The sequence below is a fragment of the Mustela nivalis genome (assembly GCF_964662115.1).
Source record: "Mustela nivalis genome assembly, chromosome: 4".
NCBI classification, from domain to species: domain Eukaryota; kingdom Metazoa; phylum Chordata; class Mammalia; order Carnivora; family Mustelidae; genus Mustela; species Mustela nivalis.
In genome coordinates, this window is record NC_139023.1 from 47492823 (window position 1) to 47511603 (window position 18781).

The 18781-nt window shown below is 37.8% G+C and overlaps 1 protein-coding gene across 4 annotated transcripts in view; it reads right to left on the reverse strand.

The window, feature by feature from the left end:
* ZCCHC4 (zinc finger CCHC-type containing 4) overlaps positions 1-18610 on the reverse strand; it is a 45154-nt gene extending 26544 nt beyond the window's left edge. For 2 of the 4 annotated variants that reach the window (XR_014311296.1, XM_082729118.1), the window contains exons 1-5: positions 18449-18595; positions 17535-17653; positions 16662-16744; positions 3982-4257; positions 3410-3490 (exon numbers count right to left, since the gene is read on the reverse strand). Coding sequence is in view for 3 of the 4 variants with exons in the window: in XM_082729118.1 (XP_082585244.1) it covers positions 3410-3490; positions 3982-4257; positions 16662-16744; positions 17535-17653; positions 18449-18575 (686 nt within the window). In the remaining variant the exon portion in view is untranslated. Of the gene's footprint in view, positions 1-3409; positions 3491-3981; positions 4258-16661; positions 16745-17534; positions 17654-18448 lie in introns of all 4 variants that reach the window. The other 2 variants (XM_082729120.1, XM_082729119.1) reach the window with 1 other exon arrangement.
* Positions 18611-18781: the final 171 nt, after the last annotated feature.

The following is an 18781-nucleotide window of genomic DNA, read 5'->3' on the forward strand; positions in this document are numbered from 1 at the left end:
CCCTGCAATTCTACTCCTAAGATAAATACCTGTTGTGTGTTGAACTGTAACTCTTCAACATTAATCTACTGAGCCCCTAATCCCCAGTATCTCAGACTATGACTGTATTTGAAGACCTTTTAAAAAGTCAATTAAAATAAAATGAGGTTATTAGGGTTGTCTGTGATGCAGGATAACTGGAGTCCTTATGAAAGAGGAAATCTGGACCCACAAAGAGAAACTGGAGATGTACACACACACAGGACAGACCATGTTAGAATACAGTGAGAAGAAGGTCACCTGCAACCAAAGGAGAAAGACCTCAGAAGTCACCAAACCTACTGATACCTTGATCTTGAATTTCTAGCCACCAGAACTGAGACAATAAATTTTTGTTGTTAAAGCCACCCTATCTATGGTTATTTTGTTATCGCAGCCCTAAAAAATTCACACAATACCCAAGAGATAATAAAACCTATATTCACACAAAATTTGCACACAAACATTCACAGCAGCATTAGTCAAAAGAGCCAAATCGTAAGTGACACAAATGTCCGTAAACTGATGAATGGATAAACACAATTTGGTATATCCTTATAATGGAGTTGTTATTCAGCCATAAGAAGGTATAACTTGATGAACCTTGAAAATACAACATTAAATGAAAGAAGCTAGATACTAAAGGCCACATATTGTATGAATGCATTTTTATGAAATATCCAGAATAAGCAAATCTAGAGACAGAAAGTAAATTAGTGATGGCCAAGGGCTGGGGGAGGGAGAAAAGAGGCGAGGTCACTCATGGGGACCATGATGGAGACATCATCAAAGATGATGGAAATGTTTGGAATTATGTAGCGGTGATGGCTGCACAACCTTGTGAAGAATACTAAAAACCTCTTTCCTCTATGTGAAATACATCTCAATTTAAAAGACAAAAATATGCCTGATATTTGGTGGGGGAAAAAAGACTAATTCTTACTTTTTAAAATGATTATATGCATAAAAAAGTTCTAAAAAGCCAAAATCCATAAGGTTTTAGGTGACAGAATTAAAGACCATGTCTCTTTAAAAAGCTGCTATTAAAAAAAAAAAGTAAACCGGAGATCCTTGAAATTTGAACAAGTCAAGATGAATCACTGATTTTTTTTTCTAGTTTGTGTAGAAACCAGTCCACCACAACTAGCTTGGAAAAAGCTTGACTTGAATGAAATAAAAAACAAACTGTATGGTAACTTCAAAGAACTGTACTATTAGAAAAACAACCCTGTACCATTTTCACTGAGGTAAAAGTCCCAAAGGTGAGAAGATGAGTGCTGCTGACAACTGATACACATTATGTTAACTAATTCAATTTTAGACACGTGACGCGTGACGTGTGTGTGTGTGTGTGTGTGTGTGTGTCTCCCCTGCACCTATGGTCAGAGAGGGTTTCCTTTGGTGAACCTACTCAATGTGTTTGGTCAGGGCTGCCAGGGAATTCTACCTGCGAGGCCACAGAGAAGGTTCTGGAATAGGCATACAGTTCCAGCCAAGCCAGTCCCTCCCTGGAGCTGTGCTGCTAGGGTTCTCAGGAAAGAGAGCTGTCTCCTAGACAGTTAAGCTGAAATCTGCTGCCACCAAAATCCCTGGCAATGAGCAGGAAGTAAAAGCCAATCCCAAGAAAGAACGAGAGGCGGAAAGAGAAAGATGAAGCCCGAACTACACCAGGCAAGGCCCAGGACCTCGCCTGCAGGGAGGCCTGCTAGATCCTAGGCTCCAGTCATGTGAGCCAATACGTCCTGTCTGACATAAATAGATCTCCAGGCTCCAAGGAAAGGTGCCTGATGAAGGAGGGCCATATTCCAAATATATGAATAACCTGTAAACCCACTGCTGACTCATGTGAACCTTCGTGGAACAGGCACGAAGGAAAATGGGGAAAGAGAGAGACATTAGGACAAGAGAGAAATGGGCCATATAAAAAAAGCTTCTGTACAAATTTAAAAGCAAGTTATTCCCAGAGGGTATCAATTTTGGAGCCACAATGACTGGGTTTGAATCCTGACTTGGCCACTCATCACTGTTAGGTCAAGTTATTTCACCTCTTTGTACCTTGGTTTTTCACATCTGGAAAGCGAGGAGGATAACAGCACGTACTGTACAGCGGAGACTCTTGTGAGGACTGACTGAGGGAGAGCAGGGTTTCACCCAGGACAAGCACTCAGTGCGAACACCCAATGCAAACACCAGTTACTGTTTGCACTGTTATAAGAACCCCAGAGTTAAACTTCTACCTTTAAAATAATACACTGACAATAATTTAACAGTCATTCTTTAGGAAAGGAATGTGGTATTTAAAACAAGAATCTGATACATCTATCGAGTGGAACATCAATACAGCCTCGAAAGGAGTAAAGTACTGTTCCATTCCGCGAGCTGGATGAACACAGCGGCACATGGAAGAGGCCACAAGCCCAGGTCACATATGGGGATTGCCATTTACAGGACACACACAGAACCAACAGACCCACAGGGACAGAAGCCAGATCACTGACCATCACAGCAAGTGGGGAGAGGGTTTCTTTTCGGAATGGAAAAGAATGGAAATGTTCCAGAATTGAATGGGGGTGATTACTGCAAGACATAATGAATATACCCCAAACCACTGGCACATACACCTTAACTTGGTGGGTTTTCAGTGCACTGTGCCTCAATTTAAAACTTCAAACAACTGAAGTTGGAAAAGTACTTCAAGTTTACAGGATCCCAGAGACTGTGGGTGGACACATCTGCTTCTAAATTATCACCTAAGGGCCACGTGTGCTCCTCTTTGTTTGTCCCAACACATCAGATGCTATTTAATTCTGACCTTCTCCCACAGATTCCAGCTGTCTGCTAATCCTGTGCTTTAAGACCTGTCTATATCCAGTGAAAGCTATATCCAATAAAAGCCAATATGCACATCATCTGGTAAAATGTGTTTTACCAGATGAATAAAATGTGTTAAAGTAAAATACAGTAAAAGAATTAGAATAAAATGAATTAAAATAAATAAATATACATATGCATTAAATAAATATATTAAAACATCATGATGAAACAAAATCCTGGGAGAAGTTCAGATTTATTTTTGAAAAATAAGTGTATGAGAGGAAATTTCAGTCAGAAAGAATTTACCTCTACAATACAAGCCCAAGTCAATGAGACACATTCACTGAAAAAATTTAGGAAGCACACCCAACAACAACAAAATAAATCCACTGCCTTTCTGTTTGAAATATGGAAGATTACAAGGGGAGTTTATATGACTAAAAAGATGGCTTCTAACCAATTACTACTTCTGAACAGTAAAGGACTGCAACAGGTAATAAACAACAAATAAGAGAAAAACATTAAACAGAAACAGGAGACAGTAAACGAGAATAAATATCAGACTTTATAAACCTACCTAAAATCAATATCCAATAAAAGGCTTTTAATGTTAGACTTCTTTTCACCTGATGCTTTCAATCTGATCAGCTCATGCAACCTAAAACAATTCATGAAAGCATGAATGAGGAATCATTCCACATAAGGAATGTGATTCCTTAATGAGGAATCACAAATGCCACAGATAATAAGCAAATAAACCAAAACAACCCCACCAATGTTCTCCTGGTATTTCTAATATTTCAATAAAACACTGAAGAGAATTTGGCAGATATAACCAAGGTTTCAGTTTTTCAAACATTTTTTTAAAAAGGTAAAACTTATATGAAAAAGAGGAGTCTAAAATGATAAGCAATTAAAAAATCAAATCAGAAGGAATCTCCTGTCATATATCAGAAATCTACAAAGATTTCTCTGAAATGTAATGTAGATTACAAACTCCTCAAGAGAGAAACTGTGCTTTATACTTCTCTTGCTTATTTGAAACTGCATGCGATTTCCCAGAACATAGTAAATAACTATGTGATCATTTTTTCTTACAGTTTAAATAGTGGGGATAGTAGAAGTCTTTAAAAAAATCATATAGCATACCTCGGTGTTCCAACACACAGGACTCTTGTGAATCCAAGGGTAGAAAGTAGGTCTACCAAGAACTGACAGCTCCGATCAGCAAACAGATACTGGGCATTTGTCTTCTTGTTTTCCAGTGGATAAAGAAGCTGACTGGGCCTTTTCAACTGGGTGATAGAAATATCACCTACCACCCGGTGCTCTTGATGCTTCTCCCAGTCATCTGGCAACAGCAGCTGCTGACATCCCTGACAAAACTTCCTCTGAGACAAGGGCAACTCAATGAACTTCACGTACCTTCAAGACATAAGTCAACACAAAATCACAGATTTTAAGTTTGATGTTTTAAAGACAATTTCTGTTTGATCTTTTTGGGAGGCACAAAGTACTATTATCTCCTAAAGAGTACTATGTAAAGAAGCAAAGGTAAGAAAAATCGGTGGAATGTTGGCTGGAATTGATGTCCGGCTGCATACCTACAAAGTAGAAAAGAATCAGCAATTTTATAAGAATTGAGATGCTCCAATTCAGTCACTGAATGAGGATCAATATCCATTTAAAATGTGAATATAATATATTACTCAAACAACTTAGTAGTAATGGAGACTACCATCACGTTTAAATTTATTGACAAATCCATGTGTTCTAACTCTGAAGTGTTAAATAGTCTGGCTCAGTATGACAGTCATTTTAAAATGAGAAATTAAGATCATTCTTCAATTTTTTATGGCATACTTAGCAAGAAAAATTACCTCCTAGGAGAAAAAACATTGCTACAAAGTTCCTCTATTCTTAGCAGCACCGAGGAAAGCAATTCTGAAAAAGCTCATCCCCCCCACAAAAGTAAGACAATATCCAAAGCCTTTAAAAAAAAAAAAAAAAACCCGTACTGATATCCCATTTGATCCCTTTCAAGTCATCCTCCTATCTGATTTCAAAGTTACCACTTTGGGGCTTTTTCTCCCCTTTCATTTTATTAGAGATAATTAGAGAGAGAAAATAATTACAGCACATTATTTTAAAACTGCTGATTTTGTACATACAATAGCAGCTATGAAATCAGAGTAAGAAAACCAAAGAAAAACAAACACCAGTATCAAGGCCCACAGCAGGTCAGCAATGTCCAAATCTAAGCATGTCGAATACTGCACTAAAGGGTTCTTAGAGTTCGAGAAGATGCCCACAGTTTCAACTGACTAACCGCTAGAACTGCACTGGAAAAACTGTGAGCTTCACATAGAATCAAAGTGGGCTTTAAAACTTTTTATATCTAAGCACAGCTTCACTTGAAAGCACCCAAGGCAGTGACAAATCGATACTCTGAATGGCTACAGCAAGAAATAAGCTTATCGTGCCAGTAATTTAAATGTTTCTATTTCCATGATAACTGTGCTTCTGACAGCTTTATCTATGGCTGGAAAGAAAAGGGAGAGCGGTATTAGGGGAAACTTTTCTAGTAATTCAAAGTAAGAATGTCAGTAGAGAAAAGGGCCCCTAAGACAGGAAATGCAGTAGAAAGAACCAACACATTCTCCAGCAACAGAAACACTGAATTTACGACTACTACCTTTCATTATTAAAGGTAAAGAGTTGAAGGCTTCCACATCCAGCCATGATGGAGTCAGAGACCAGATTTACCCATCCTGACCCTCAAAAATTTTTTAAACAGACAAAATACATGAAAGTACAGTTATAACATCATGGATGACAAGCAGCCCCAATGGTGAAGAGGAAAAGGGAACACATGAGGGACTGCTACACCTGCCCAGTTTACTGCCTGTGGAGAGCTGGTGACACGGGCACAGAGCACCCAAACACAGCTCAATGACTTGACCAGGCAGAGTTAAGAAGTGCTGGAGGCGAGGGTGGCTGGAATCCACAAGGCCAAGTACTGGAGAAGATACATTTGGAGTCCACAGGCCAGAAAGCAGGAGCTTTCTGAGAGGGAGCTCCACGGTTTGCCGTGATTCCCCTCAAGTCTGTTGCTGAGTACTGAGCAGTGAGCAGCACGTGCATGTGAAGAAAGATCTCAGAGCAAGGGAGAGAACCGCTGAAAGGAGCAGGCGGAACAATCACCGGATACCCAACAGGACACAGAAAGGTTCCAACTAACAAGCCCGAATGAAGAAATCTTCTAAGACACAAGCATCAGGTACAGTGCTAAGGAGGGTAATTGCCTCAGAGTGGGGAGCAACTAGCCCTACCCTCCAAGGTGCCCCAGTCTTGCCAAAAAGCTTAAAGATAAGCCTTTAAAAGCAAGGAATAACAAACCTTTTCTGTATAGGATCAGGTAATAAATCTCAAGCTTGGCAGGCCATCTGGTTTCTCAGTCTCACCCACTCTGTGACTGTAGCACAAAACCCAGTGTTACTGAACAGGCCTGATCACAGCTGGCCCTCGCCCTGCAGTTTCCTGAATCCTGCTCCACAGTATCAAACTACAGTCAAGTAACAACGGCATTCCAGGAACGAAGCTCAAAAATATGGAAAAGGAATAAAAATTCCCCAGGATACAAGAAGGTAAAATGGACACTGCTAGCACTGAATCAAAGTATTATCAGGTATGTAAGAAACAGGAACACATGACCCATGGCTAGGGGCAAAACACCAACAATCAATTCAAACTGAGTCTAAAATGACAGAGATGCTATGATCAGTAGACAGAGACATCAGAGCCATCTACCGTAACTATACTCTGTATGTTCCAGTGGTAGAAAAAAGCACGAGCCTATTAACTAAAAACACAGAAAATATTAAAAAGACCCAAATCGAACTTAAAAGTTTTTTTTAATTGTCTGAACTGAAAAATACTCTAGATGGGATTAATAGCAATTTAGATATTACAGAGAAAAGATCAGTATATATGAAGGCACACAGCCTTAGAAATTATCCAAAATGAAACGCCAAGGGACCAAAATACATGAAAATGCACCCCCAAGAGGGGCAGGCAGAAAATTTTTTGAAAAAATTATGGCTGAAATTTTCCAAAAATTACATCAAAAGATTGAAGAAGCTCAGAGAACCTCAAGCACAAGAAACATGAAGAAAACTACAAGATGCCTCATAATAAAGTTGTTCAAAATCAGTGAAAAAGAGAAAATCTTAAAATCAGAAGAAAAAAAGATATGTACAGAAACAAAGATTAAGAACAATACCAGATTTCTCACTGGAAACAATGCAAAACAGAAGACAGAGGGGCAATACCAATTCCACACAAACCCTTCCAATACACTAAAGAGGAAAGTACAGTTCCCAATTCCTTTCATCAGGCCAGCATGACCCCAGTACTAAACCAGAAAAAAAAAAAACAATTATAAGAAAAACAAAGATGAATAAACCTCATAAACACAAACTCAGAAACTAATAGAGTTTTAACAATCAAAACCACAGTATATAAAGAAGGTAACAGATCATGACCAAGTGTAGGTTAGCCCAGGAATGTCAAGCTGCTTCAATATTTGCATTCGATCAACACGAGCCACCATATTAACAATCATAAAAAAAAAAAAAATCACCTCATCAAGTGCAGAAAAAAAGAACTTGACAAAAATCACTCATTCACGAGAAAGATTCTCAGAAAACTAGGAACAGAAGAGAACTTCTACAACCTCATAAAGAGCATCTGAGAAAAACCTATATCTGGTAAAAGACTGAACACATTCCTCCCAAGACTGGGACACAAGCAAAGACGTCTACTTTTACCATTTCTATTCAACACTGACGGGGGATTCCAGCCACTTTGATAAGACAAGAAAAAGAAATAAAAAGCACAGATTGGAAAGGAAACATAAAAATTTTATCCACAGGGTTATCTGGCTGGCTTAGTCATTAAGCATCTGTCTTCAGCTCAGGTCATGACTCCAAGATCTTGGGATCAAGACCCACATCGGGCTTCCTGATCAGTGGGAGGCCTACTTCTCTCTCTACCACTCCCTCTGCTTGTGTTCCCTCTTTTCCTGTGTCTCCCTCAGTCAAATAAATAAATAAAATCTTAAAAAAAAATTTTATCCACAGACAACATGATCTTATATGTAGGAAGTCCTGAAGAAATATTTTTAAGTAGTTGCTACAACTAGAAAGTAAGCTCATCAAGATTACAAGATAAAAGATTAATATACAAAATCAACTGTATTGCTTAGAGACTGGCTAATTTGCACGTCATCAATCTTAAAAATCACACAAAATGAATAACCAGACATTATCTATGTAATACAAAAGGAAATATACCCCATTACTTACAAAAGAATACTCTCCCCTAAAACTGAACACAAGTCTGATCATACTGCTACAAGAAATACAGGGATGGAATAAATGTTAAACATTACAGCATATAATCAACAAACCCAGAATGTGAGGAATTCTATAGGACAAATTACTTGCTTCTTCAACAAATGATTAAAGATACCAATGATTACAATGCATAAACCCTGTATGGATCTGATTTGAAAAACCAATTATAAAATGGCATTTATAGGGTAATCAGAGAAATGTGAATACTAATCACATTTATATATTAAGGAATTGTTCATTTTTCAGGTATTTTTAATAATATTATAATTGTGTTTTTTTAGAAGGCCTTATTTCTTGAGATACATAGAAACACATTTATGGGTAAAATTATACATATCTATACTGGAAGTCAGGATAGAAGGTATAGGTGAAATAAAATTAGCCACATACTGATGACTGATAAAGCTGGGTGTGGGTGTAGGAGATTCTTTATACTGTTCTCTCTGCTTTTGTGTATGCCTGAAATTTTCCAGAATAACTGAGTTTTAAAAGTGCTTTAAAGAAAAGGCAAGAATTCAGTTCAAAGAAAACAAGCAAAGATGACCCCAGAAAATACTAAGCAAGAAATGGGTTGTATTCAGCCCCAAATCACATGCAATTTGGTTTTTCATTCTTTGGCAACAGGAATATAATCTGGGAAATTTCTCAGAATTAAAGAACGTGAGTTTCCAGTTTGAAAGGATTTACTCAATACCCAGCAAAAGAGAATATAAAAGACTCACATCAAGATAAATAATCATGAAATGTCAGACCCACAGGAATAGTTAAGATTCTTAAAAATAAAAAAAAAAGACAAAGGGATCAAACAGATCACAGCTCATTTATGAGATCAGGAATGAACCTTCTGAACTTAAACTTCTCAATAGCTACAATGAATACAAAAGTAAATGGAACCCTGCCTTCCAAATTCTGAGGGAGAAATATTTCCAACCTAGAATTCCATCCATCTGTACAGGGATCAACCAAGTATCAGCATAGAGAAGTTTATTCAGAAACACAGATTTCAAAATTGTTGGGTGGTAAAAATCAGGTTGGCCTCAGATTTCTACAATACCAAATTTAATTCTAGAACAGTGTTCCTCACAGAGTGGCCATGCCCTAGTGCTGGCAGTTAACTGTTACCAGTTCCTAATGAGACAAAGACAGATATTAAGAGTCTACGTTTAGAAATTTTTATACCAATCAGAGCATTTTTATGCATATTCAAACTAATAAAAAATGTGGGCTTGTAGTTTGTATGTTTCTTTTTTCTTTCATTTAATTTCCTAGTAATTTATTTTCATTATATTTACAGAAGTATCTGATCTTAATGGGTAGGGAATAAAAACAAGAACATAATACAAGCAAACAAAAGACTGATCCTTTCACAGAGATCATTTAAGAAATACTACTATGGAGGCCTTGAAGCAATCCTGCATTTATTCCAAGGAAAATAAGTAATCTGAATAATTTTATAGCTGGATCAGTGCCATTCAAGAATAAAGGAAGGAAATAAATATTTGGGGACTTGGGAGAACTCAGGTTTATGTAGTCATAGAATCTGGGTCCTTAATGAAAAACCTTCAGGATAGCTGGGTACCAGGTAAAAGAGCCATTCCAGACAGGAGCATTTCTGAAAGCCCTGGGACGGATTTCTCTATGATGATGAAACCAATGGATTATGCTTCATCTGAATGTTCTTAAAGGACTCAGACATCTGAGTTTGCAGTTGAAGTAGTGATATGTACATAAATAAGCAAACAGCAGCTACAATAATAAAAAATCCCAGTCTATTATTAACTCCAAAAAACCCAAGAAGTTGTGTTAGAAAGAAAAAAACTTACTTTGATGTATTACACAGTTTAGCTCTGAGCAGCATGTAAGGGCTATAATAATGCAAACAATAAAATATGAATCTAACTAAAATTATGATATAACCATATACAAATGGTGTAGGAAAAAGGCATGGATTATGGGGAGGTGGAGATGGAGGTGGAGGGGAGAGGGCAGGAGAAGAGAGAAAGAAAGATAAATCCTCAACTTCCACAGGAAATAGATAATTCACAACTTGATTAATCAAGAAGTAGCAATATAAGCATGTTTTGTATTTCATAGACAGGAAGATAAAATTCTAAACTAATTAGCCAGAAGAGCTGACTATAGTTGCTTCTGGGGAGGGGGAAATGCACAGGTGGAGACAGGGGTATTGATTGTTCTCTGCAAAGCTTCTATTTGTTTTTGAACTATTTGATTCCACTGCCACATACAGATTTCGGGTTTTTTTTTACTGAAATTTAATTCATGAACCATATAATCACCCTTTTAAAGTATACAATTTAGTGATTTTTAGAATGTTCATGAAGTTGGGTAACCATCACCACAATCTCATTCCAGAACAATCTCATCGCCTCAAAAAGAAACCCTGTACCCGTCAGCAGTCACTCCCCTTTCCCTGACCCCCAGCCTCTAACAACCACTAATCTATTTTCTGTCTCAATAGATTTGCCTGTTTTGGATATTTCATGTAAGTGGAACCATATGATAGCCACACAGGATTTTGATTTAAAATTTTTGGTTAATATAGGACTTTTATTTAAAAAGCAAAAACCACTAGAGGATGAATTTTAGCCAAATAGGAGATCAATGAAGGAACTACAGCAATGGGGCCATCAGTAAGTACCAAATCCATTTAGCCACAGAATGAAAACAGAACAATATGGGTATTATAGTTACAATATAAAATATAAATAATATAAATCCAAATATAAGAGGTGGGGGAAGTCCCGGAGAAAGTGGGAGATGCTGTAAGTATACTGATTTTCTCATGTGTCCGAGTCAAAGGCCAAAAGATATTTAAAACAGAAAAATCAAGTAAAAGCTGTAAGCAATATTCAAAGGCATAAAGGTTATCCTTAAAAAGAAATAACCAAAACTGGATAGTCATTGTAGAAAAAGAGATCAGAAGATGAAATATAAGTTTATCCTTTCTCATTTTTAGATGTATGAAGACAATCTAAAAAACAAAACATTTAAATATAGCATAAAAAGCTACAAAGGCAATTATAAGAACAAAAACAAAAACAAAGAAAAAAAGGAACAAATACTAAAAAAAGAAAACATACACCACATAGTGAAAGAGCAAAGAGAAGCAAGGAAACCAGAAAGCATAAAATAATACAACAAAACCAAGATCAAGCACATCTGTTATATCCAGTCTGCGAATGAGCTAAATCTACCCATGAAAAGGAACCCTGATGGACCAGATCACAAAGCAAAATCCAACCATACCATTTCATCACTTCTAAGATGCACGTTTTCACATTTTATTTTATTTATTTATTTATTTATTTATTTTAATTTTTAAAGATTTTATTTATTTATTTGACAGAGAGAGATCACAAGTAGGCAGAGAGGCAGGCAGAGAGAAAGGAAGGGAAGCAGGCCCCCCGCTGAGCAGAGAGCCTGATGCAGGGGCTCGATCCCAGGACCCTGAGATCATGACCTGAGCCGAAGGCAGTGGCTTAACCCACTGAGCCACCCAGCACCCCACGTTTTCACATTTTAGCATCCACAACACAGAGATAGGATATATAAAGCCATCAGCCAGACTGAGGTCATGAGGTAGGTGGGATGGTCCCCCAATGGCAAACCTGTCCCAGCCCTTCATGCTGTCATCTCTTCAACTCAGCACAGCAGACTGTTGGAACTACAAGCGAGGGTCACTGCCATCACCTACAATTTCAGTCCCAAAACACAAAGGTATCATACATGCAGTCAGGAACCACAATCGAGCAACAGAGTGTACGTTTGATATTAGGGAAGCAAATACTCATCCTTGAAAGAATGACAACAATCAAGGGCTTTACAGGAAAAAAGAGAGGGAAGATCCCCATAGACAGAACTGTGTCAGGTTCTGTTACTTAAACACAATCAGAAGGACTGCCGAGCCCTCACCTCGTGATACCCACTGAGGGCAGGAGAAGCTTTCATCTCAGGAAGAGATGAAAGTTTGAAACCATGAAGGACTGGGGTATAATTTGCTCATATGCGGGACTGTCTGACAGCGCTTAGTTCTCCAAGTTTAATCGCTTTTAAACAAAGGGGGAAAATACTGTTAAATGAACCTCCACTTATATATCTTTGTGCCTTGTCAAAACTGTTCCTCAGAAAGCTTTCCTGCTAGTTTATTAACCTTTCCTGACAAAAGATAAATAGAGATCTCGTGCGTACTTCTATTCAAAATCACATCACAATCATTCAAGTACACTGCTTTACATTTTGCACTCAGAAACAAGCCTTTTTCGAAGTATGGGAGGAAGAACATGCGAGTGGAAGGCTGAGGCTTACTCAGCGACACCTCCTCACTGTCCTTTCTGCACAGACCCGGGGTGGGCAGAAGAAATGCAGTCTGCCGCATGGCTCAGCATGATTCACAATTTGCAGGCTAGCATTTTGAAATGTCATTTTTATTGATCTCCATTTGATGTTCCATTTGCCTTTCCTAGAGTAGACGAATTATGTTTATGGCATTTCCCTAATAGCAGACCTTGAAAATCTGAGTTTAAATGAGCTCTGAAAACACATAACCAAATGAAATATCAACTAAACAAAACTCTATAGATGCACATAAATTAATACTTATTTTAGCATTAAAATAGATCTTCTCTAAGACTTCATAGGTCACAATAAGGTGCCAACATACTACATAATAGAATAACATTCCAGGGCATAACAGGCAGCTAACAACTATAAGGAAAGTCAAATCTCAGACACAAAAGGTAAATCTGTCAACTGAACACATGTAATATAAAGCATGGTTCAAAGAGTGAGATTAAAAAAACGAATTATCAAATCCTGTTCTGTAGCACCTAGACATCTGTGGAGCAGTCCCAGCTCTGTCATAAAAATCAAGTAACACGGGCCCATTAATCTTGCTCGCTACCATAATTCCTTTCTAACAATTTGGAAGAGAAATTATCAGTGAAAAGCTATTGTGACTCCACAGTGACAGATGAAGGCTTGCATTATAGAAGAGAAATCATGTTTAAATGCATTTTAATACTTTCAAATGGACTACTTAATTCATAATATAATTTATAAATGAGTTGTAGAAAGTTAACTTTGAAAACAGTACAGTAACAGTACACCATTCTTAGGTTCCTTTACACACAAGGATGAACAGCTAATCTCAATTCTCTCATCTAAGAGAATAGGTATCTTAATAACATGGAGTAAATTCGTTAGGTAACTTAATAACATGGAGTAAGTCCGTTAAAAAGCCAAAAGTTTAAATTTTTAGAGGAATGACTGATTTCAAATGTTTTACTCCACAGAAAGCCCCTAAGCAAGCATGACAGCATCAATCACAAAGGGGGGGGGCAGCAAAATCAGTGATACTACCTGTCAAAAGGCTTCAACTTCTCCCAATCCTCCAAGACCTGTTCAAGTCTCGTGTCGTTAAACTGTACTGATCAGCGATGGCACAAGGTAGCAGCATCGTTGCTGACCTTCTAGAGCACTTGGTTTTTCTTATAACTATTTTCTATGTTTAGCATATTCTTCTTAGCACTGCATTATCTTTATATATCTCAAGTCCACAGTTTAAGTTCTTTTTGAGTCCTCAAAGAATGAATACATGGATGGAAGGAAGGGAGGAAGGAAGGAAGCAAGCAAGCAAGCCTGGGTAACAAAATCCAAGGTTAATGGGTTACAGATGATTCAAAATGATGATTTAAAATATTAAGATATGCTCTCAAGAATCAAGACTAGATTAGAGATGAGAGTATGACCTCCAAGAAATAAACTTTTGAAAATTCTTTAATATTTCACATTTTAGCAAGTTTTTTTTTCTAATTAACATGAAATATGAATTTCCAAAATTATTCCAAAACAACACACCCTGGCACTACAAAGACAGAACAGTGGTTTAGCTCCAGACTAAAATTTGGTTACACAAGGAAACAAGATCACCTAGATTTCTTATAGAGTTTAATTAAATCATCAATATCCTTAAGTCATAACATAGAAACAGGCTTATCAGATAAAATCCATAACACAGAGTACAGGAGACTATGCATGCATTAAGGCAATGACCTTGTCAAACAAATAAACTTTGGTACAGGTAAAAAAAAAAAAATCAGGAGAAAATACTACAAAATGAACAAAGTAATGGGTTCAAAAGGAGAAACCACCGGTGACGTTTTTCTGCTTTCTACTTTCTGCATCTTTGATATTCCATTTTATGTCATTATGATAATCTCATTATATCTCTATATAACTCACATTTTAACTTCTTAACTCTCCTTAAATCATTACACATCATATGTTAATTACTATCTGCTTTTATGTTTAAAAATAACATTTTAGAATCAGAGGCATAAGTCGGAGTCACTGCTAAGTCATTTTAGCAGTAAGAGCTTAATGAAGTCACTCAACTTCTCCAGGCCTCAATTTTCTCATCTAAGTAAACTACCTTAGCAAGATTAAGTAATTCTCATGTCAAACACAGCACACTAGCCAGCTCACAGTAGTGCTAAATTTACAATTCCCTTGTAAATATGTTTTGTTGTTGACTGGATTTCCATGTATTAAGTAGCTATCACTGATTAAGTACTGTGGTTAGGAGTGATCTAGTTATCTTAAGAAACAGCCTACTCCATCAAAAGACTTCAAAATGTAAAAAGCTTAAGAAGGTATTTTTTTTTTAAAGATTTTATTTATTTATTTGACAGAGAGAGATTACATGTAGGCAGAGAGGCAGGCAGAGAGAGAGAGGAGGAAGCAGGCTCCCTGCTGAGCAGAGAGCCCGATGTGGGACTCGATCCCAGAACTCTGGGATCATGACCTGAAATGAAGGCAGCGGCTTAACCCACTGAGCCACCCAGGCGCCCCAAGAAGGTATTTTTAATAGAGCCCAATTCTCCTTTCCACTTAACATAGAAAAGACCTCAGAATCCTCTGAACACGGCAGCCCAGGTAACCAAAGGAGTTGCCTTGAGAGGAAAAACCTCCAGCAACCCAAACCAGGGGCTTCTTAAGGAGCCTCTCCCAGCATACACAAATAAGGCCTATGACATAGGAAGAGGTGGCTTTTCACACGTCTCCAAAGAGATAAATCTAAGATTCAACTCCCAGCCACCCAATAAAACACTTCAACAATGTAGCTTTTTAAAAAGTGATGTTCACAACATTCAAAAAATGTTTTAGTTTTATGAGTATTTCAAAAAAGAAATAGTACGGTAAATCTTCCTAACCGTGGATATAACAATGGATTCCTAGCTATATTACCAAAAAGCAAAGAAAACAAAAGCAAAAATCTGATAAATTGGGACTTCATCAAATTTAAAAACTCTGGTGCATCAAAGAACATCATCAAGAAAGTGAAAAGGCAATCTACAGAACAGGAGAGAGCTTCTACAAATCTTGCATCTGTTAAGGGCATAAATCCCTTAACATATAAAGAACTTCCATGACTCAACAACAAAAATGACAATCCTATTAAAAATGAACAAAGGACTTGAACAGACATTTCTCCAAAGAAGATACACAAATGGCCAATAAGCACACAAAGATAATCAAGATCATTACTCATCAGGGACCCAAAATTCAACACCACAATGACATATCACTTCACAACTACTAAGATAAAAAAAAAAAAAAAAAAAAAAAAAAAAAAAAACAGAAAATAGTAAGTGTTGACAAGGATACGGAGAAAGTGGAACCCTGGTACGTTGCTGGTGGGACATGTAAAATGGTGCAGCCAATGTGGAAAAGAGTTTGGTGGTTCCCCAAAAAACTACACACAGAATTACAATATGATCCAATAATCACACTCCTAGATATGTACGCAAAAGAACTGAAGACAAAGACTCAAACAGATATTTGCCTGACAGTGTTCACTGGAGCATTATTCACAACAACCAAAAGGGGAAAAACAACCCAAGTGTTCACTGATGGATGAACAGATCAAGATGTGGTGTATGTGTATATAATGGAATATTATTCAGCCATAAAAAGAGGAGGTTCTGACTCATACTACAACATGGAAGAACCCTGAAAACGTGTTAATAAGGCAGGCATAAAAGGGCAAATATTTTATTACACTTACATGAGGTAGCTAGAATAGTCAAATCCACAGAGTATAGAAGAGGTTACCAGGGTTTGGGAGGGGAATTGGAATGAGGAGTCAATGCTTAATAATAACAGAGTTTCTGTTTGGAGTGATGAAAAGGTTTTGGAAATAGGTAATGGTGAAAATTGCACAACACTGTGGACATAATTAACACCACTGAACTGTATACTTAAAATTATTAAAATGACAAATTTTACATAATATATATTTTACCACAATAAATTTTTTAAATGAAAGTAAATGCAAAGATACAGGGAAAAAGAAAACAAAAACAATAAATAAAAATGATAACACATCAGCACCTTTCCACACACTGCGTTCGGGAGAGAGGAGGCTGGCATTTTTGGTTATGAGCTTCTCGGGCAGCAAGTCTGGCTCCTGACAACTGAAAAGGAATAAAAACACCATTTAATAAACTATCAAACTTGCTACCATCCTAGAAAAACTGGTTTTGCATGCTAACATTAAAAAGCCAATTAAAGCAGCTCAATGTTGTAAACAAGCATCTGTTTCAGGGGAAAATAAAAACAGAACACATTAAACTGGGAAAGTTCTAGAGTACTATGAAGCAATACCTAACATATTAAAGCACTGCGAGATTATCTCACACATGGTGATTTTAACAGGTGTGCAGAAGTGGTAAACAAGACTGTTTTCCAATAAATCTAAGACAGCTGAAATCTTTCTAGGCAAAACTTTCCGAAACTCTAATTAGAGCTGAGTCCAAGAGGATACCAAGCTCACAGCCAAATCTCTAAGTGCCTTCATTGGTTATACAGTAGCTGTATAAAGGATGTTCAATGCAAATGTTTAAAAAAAAAAAAAATGTTTTTCTAAAACACTGCCTAGAATGATCACAACCTAAACTCTATATGGAGAAATCTGTATTTGCAAATAAATAAATAAATGATCACCCAACCAGTACTGACACCTCATTGTCTTAAAAACGAATGGTATTTGAGACAGTTTACAACATCAGTACTCAGAGTAGATTAAGTTTAGAGTAAGCATAAACTCCAATCTCTCAAACCAAAAACAATAGTATCTTCAATTATCTAAAGAGATTTACCTGATTTAATGCTCAAGTTGCATGTTTTTATTGGTTTAGACCAATGTTCTCAAATTGTCACATACTTCAAAATTTTTTTTTAAATATGCTTAAGAAGTTGATATACCTTTTCATCTTCCCACTGAAAAAAATTACAGTCTTTTCTATCTCTACAGGCTGAGCAGGCATAGAATCTCCGTGTTTCTTCTTTCCCTTGGTTCACCTTTACAAACAGAAGAGTGGGTCCTAGTTCCAGAATGGGGGGGAAAAAAATGTAAAACTAGAGTCATCTACATCAAGTACCTAGTTTTCACCACCCTTAAATAAAACTTGATTTGGTTTTATGCACAAGATGTCATAATTAAGCCCACCACTCCATTTAATTACTTTTTTTAACCTATTATATTTAGGCACTGATCACTTGAGATGTAACTCTTGAAAACTAGTCTCTGCAGAAAGAAAACGCCGTTGTTGCTGTCTACGTTGTTGCTGTCTACGTGGTGAATGATCCGGTATTGAGACTAAAATCTGGAAGGGATCCAGAGAACGGAGCACTTTGCCACTTCCATCCAATTATCATTTCGGTGAAAATCTGGGCTTTTGGAGTTGGACACATCCTCTCTACACAAATTACAGAAAAACTAGGTCTGGTTTCTGAGCAATTCATGCTATCCTTCTTCCTAACTTTTTAAAATAAAAGGATAGCAAAACAACCAATGAAATCCCCCAAATACCTGACAACGGATTCACTCAGTAACATGCATCGCCTTTGCCTAGCTCGCCTCTTCCCATGAGGGGAAAAATAAAATGTAACAGCCGCGGAGCCAAAACCACCACAGTGGTTTCTATGACAGTTTCTTAAGGAAAGTGAAAACACTACGTCCCCGGGAAAGGGCATTTTTCGGCATCACCTGTGGTGAAAAGAGAGGAAGGTAAAAATCTGGGAAAACAGTGTGGGGGCCCTGAGAAGCCCAAAGCATCTTCAGGCTAACCTCCGCCCTTCGCGCCGGACCGTTCGGCTGAACCCAGACGCACACCCACCGTGAGGGCACAGCGGGGCGGGGGTGGCGGGATCGGAAGGAAATACCACCTCCACTCCCGAGCTTCCCTGACGACCCGCGATCCCCTCTGCCTCTACTGTTCCCAGCCACTCCCTGGGTGCCGCCATCTTCCCGCCACCGTCCCGAAAGTCTCAGTCCTACCGAGGAGGCTGAGAAAGAGTGCCGCCGTGCCCCGCGAGGACTCACAGCGCCCCCATGCGCCTTGGAGGAACTGAGCCCCGAAAAAGCAGTCCCTTCTGCCCACGCTTCCCCTAAGAGATCCCTCCCTGGTGGACCCGCAGGGGTAGGGGTTTGGGGAGAAGTGGGCGGGGGT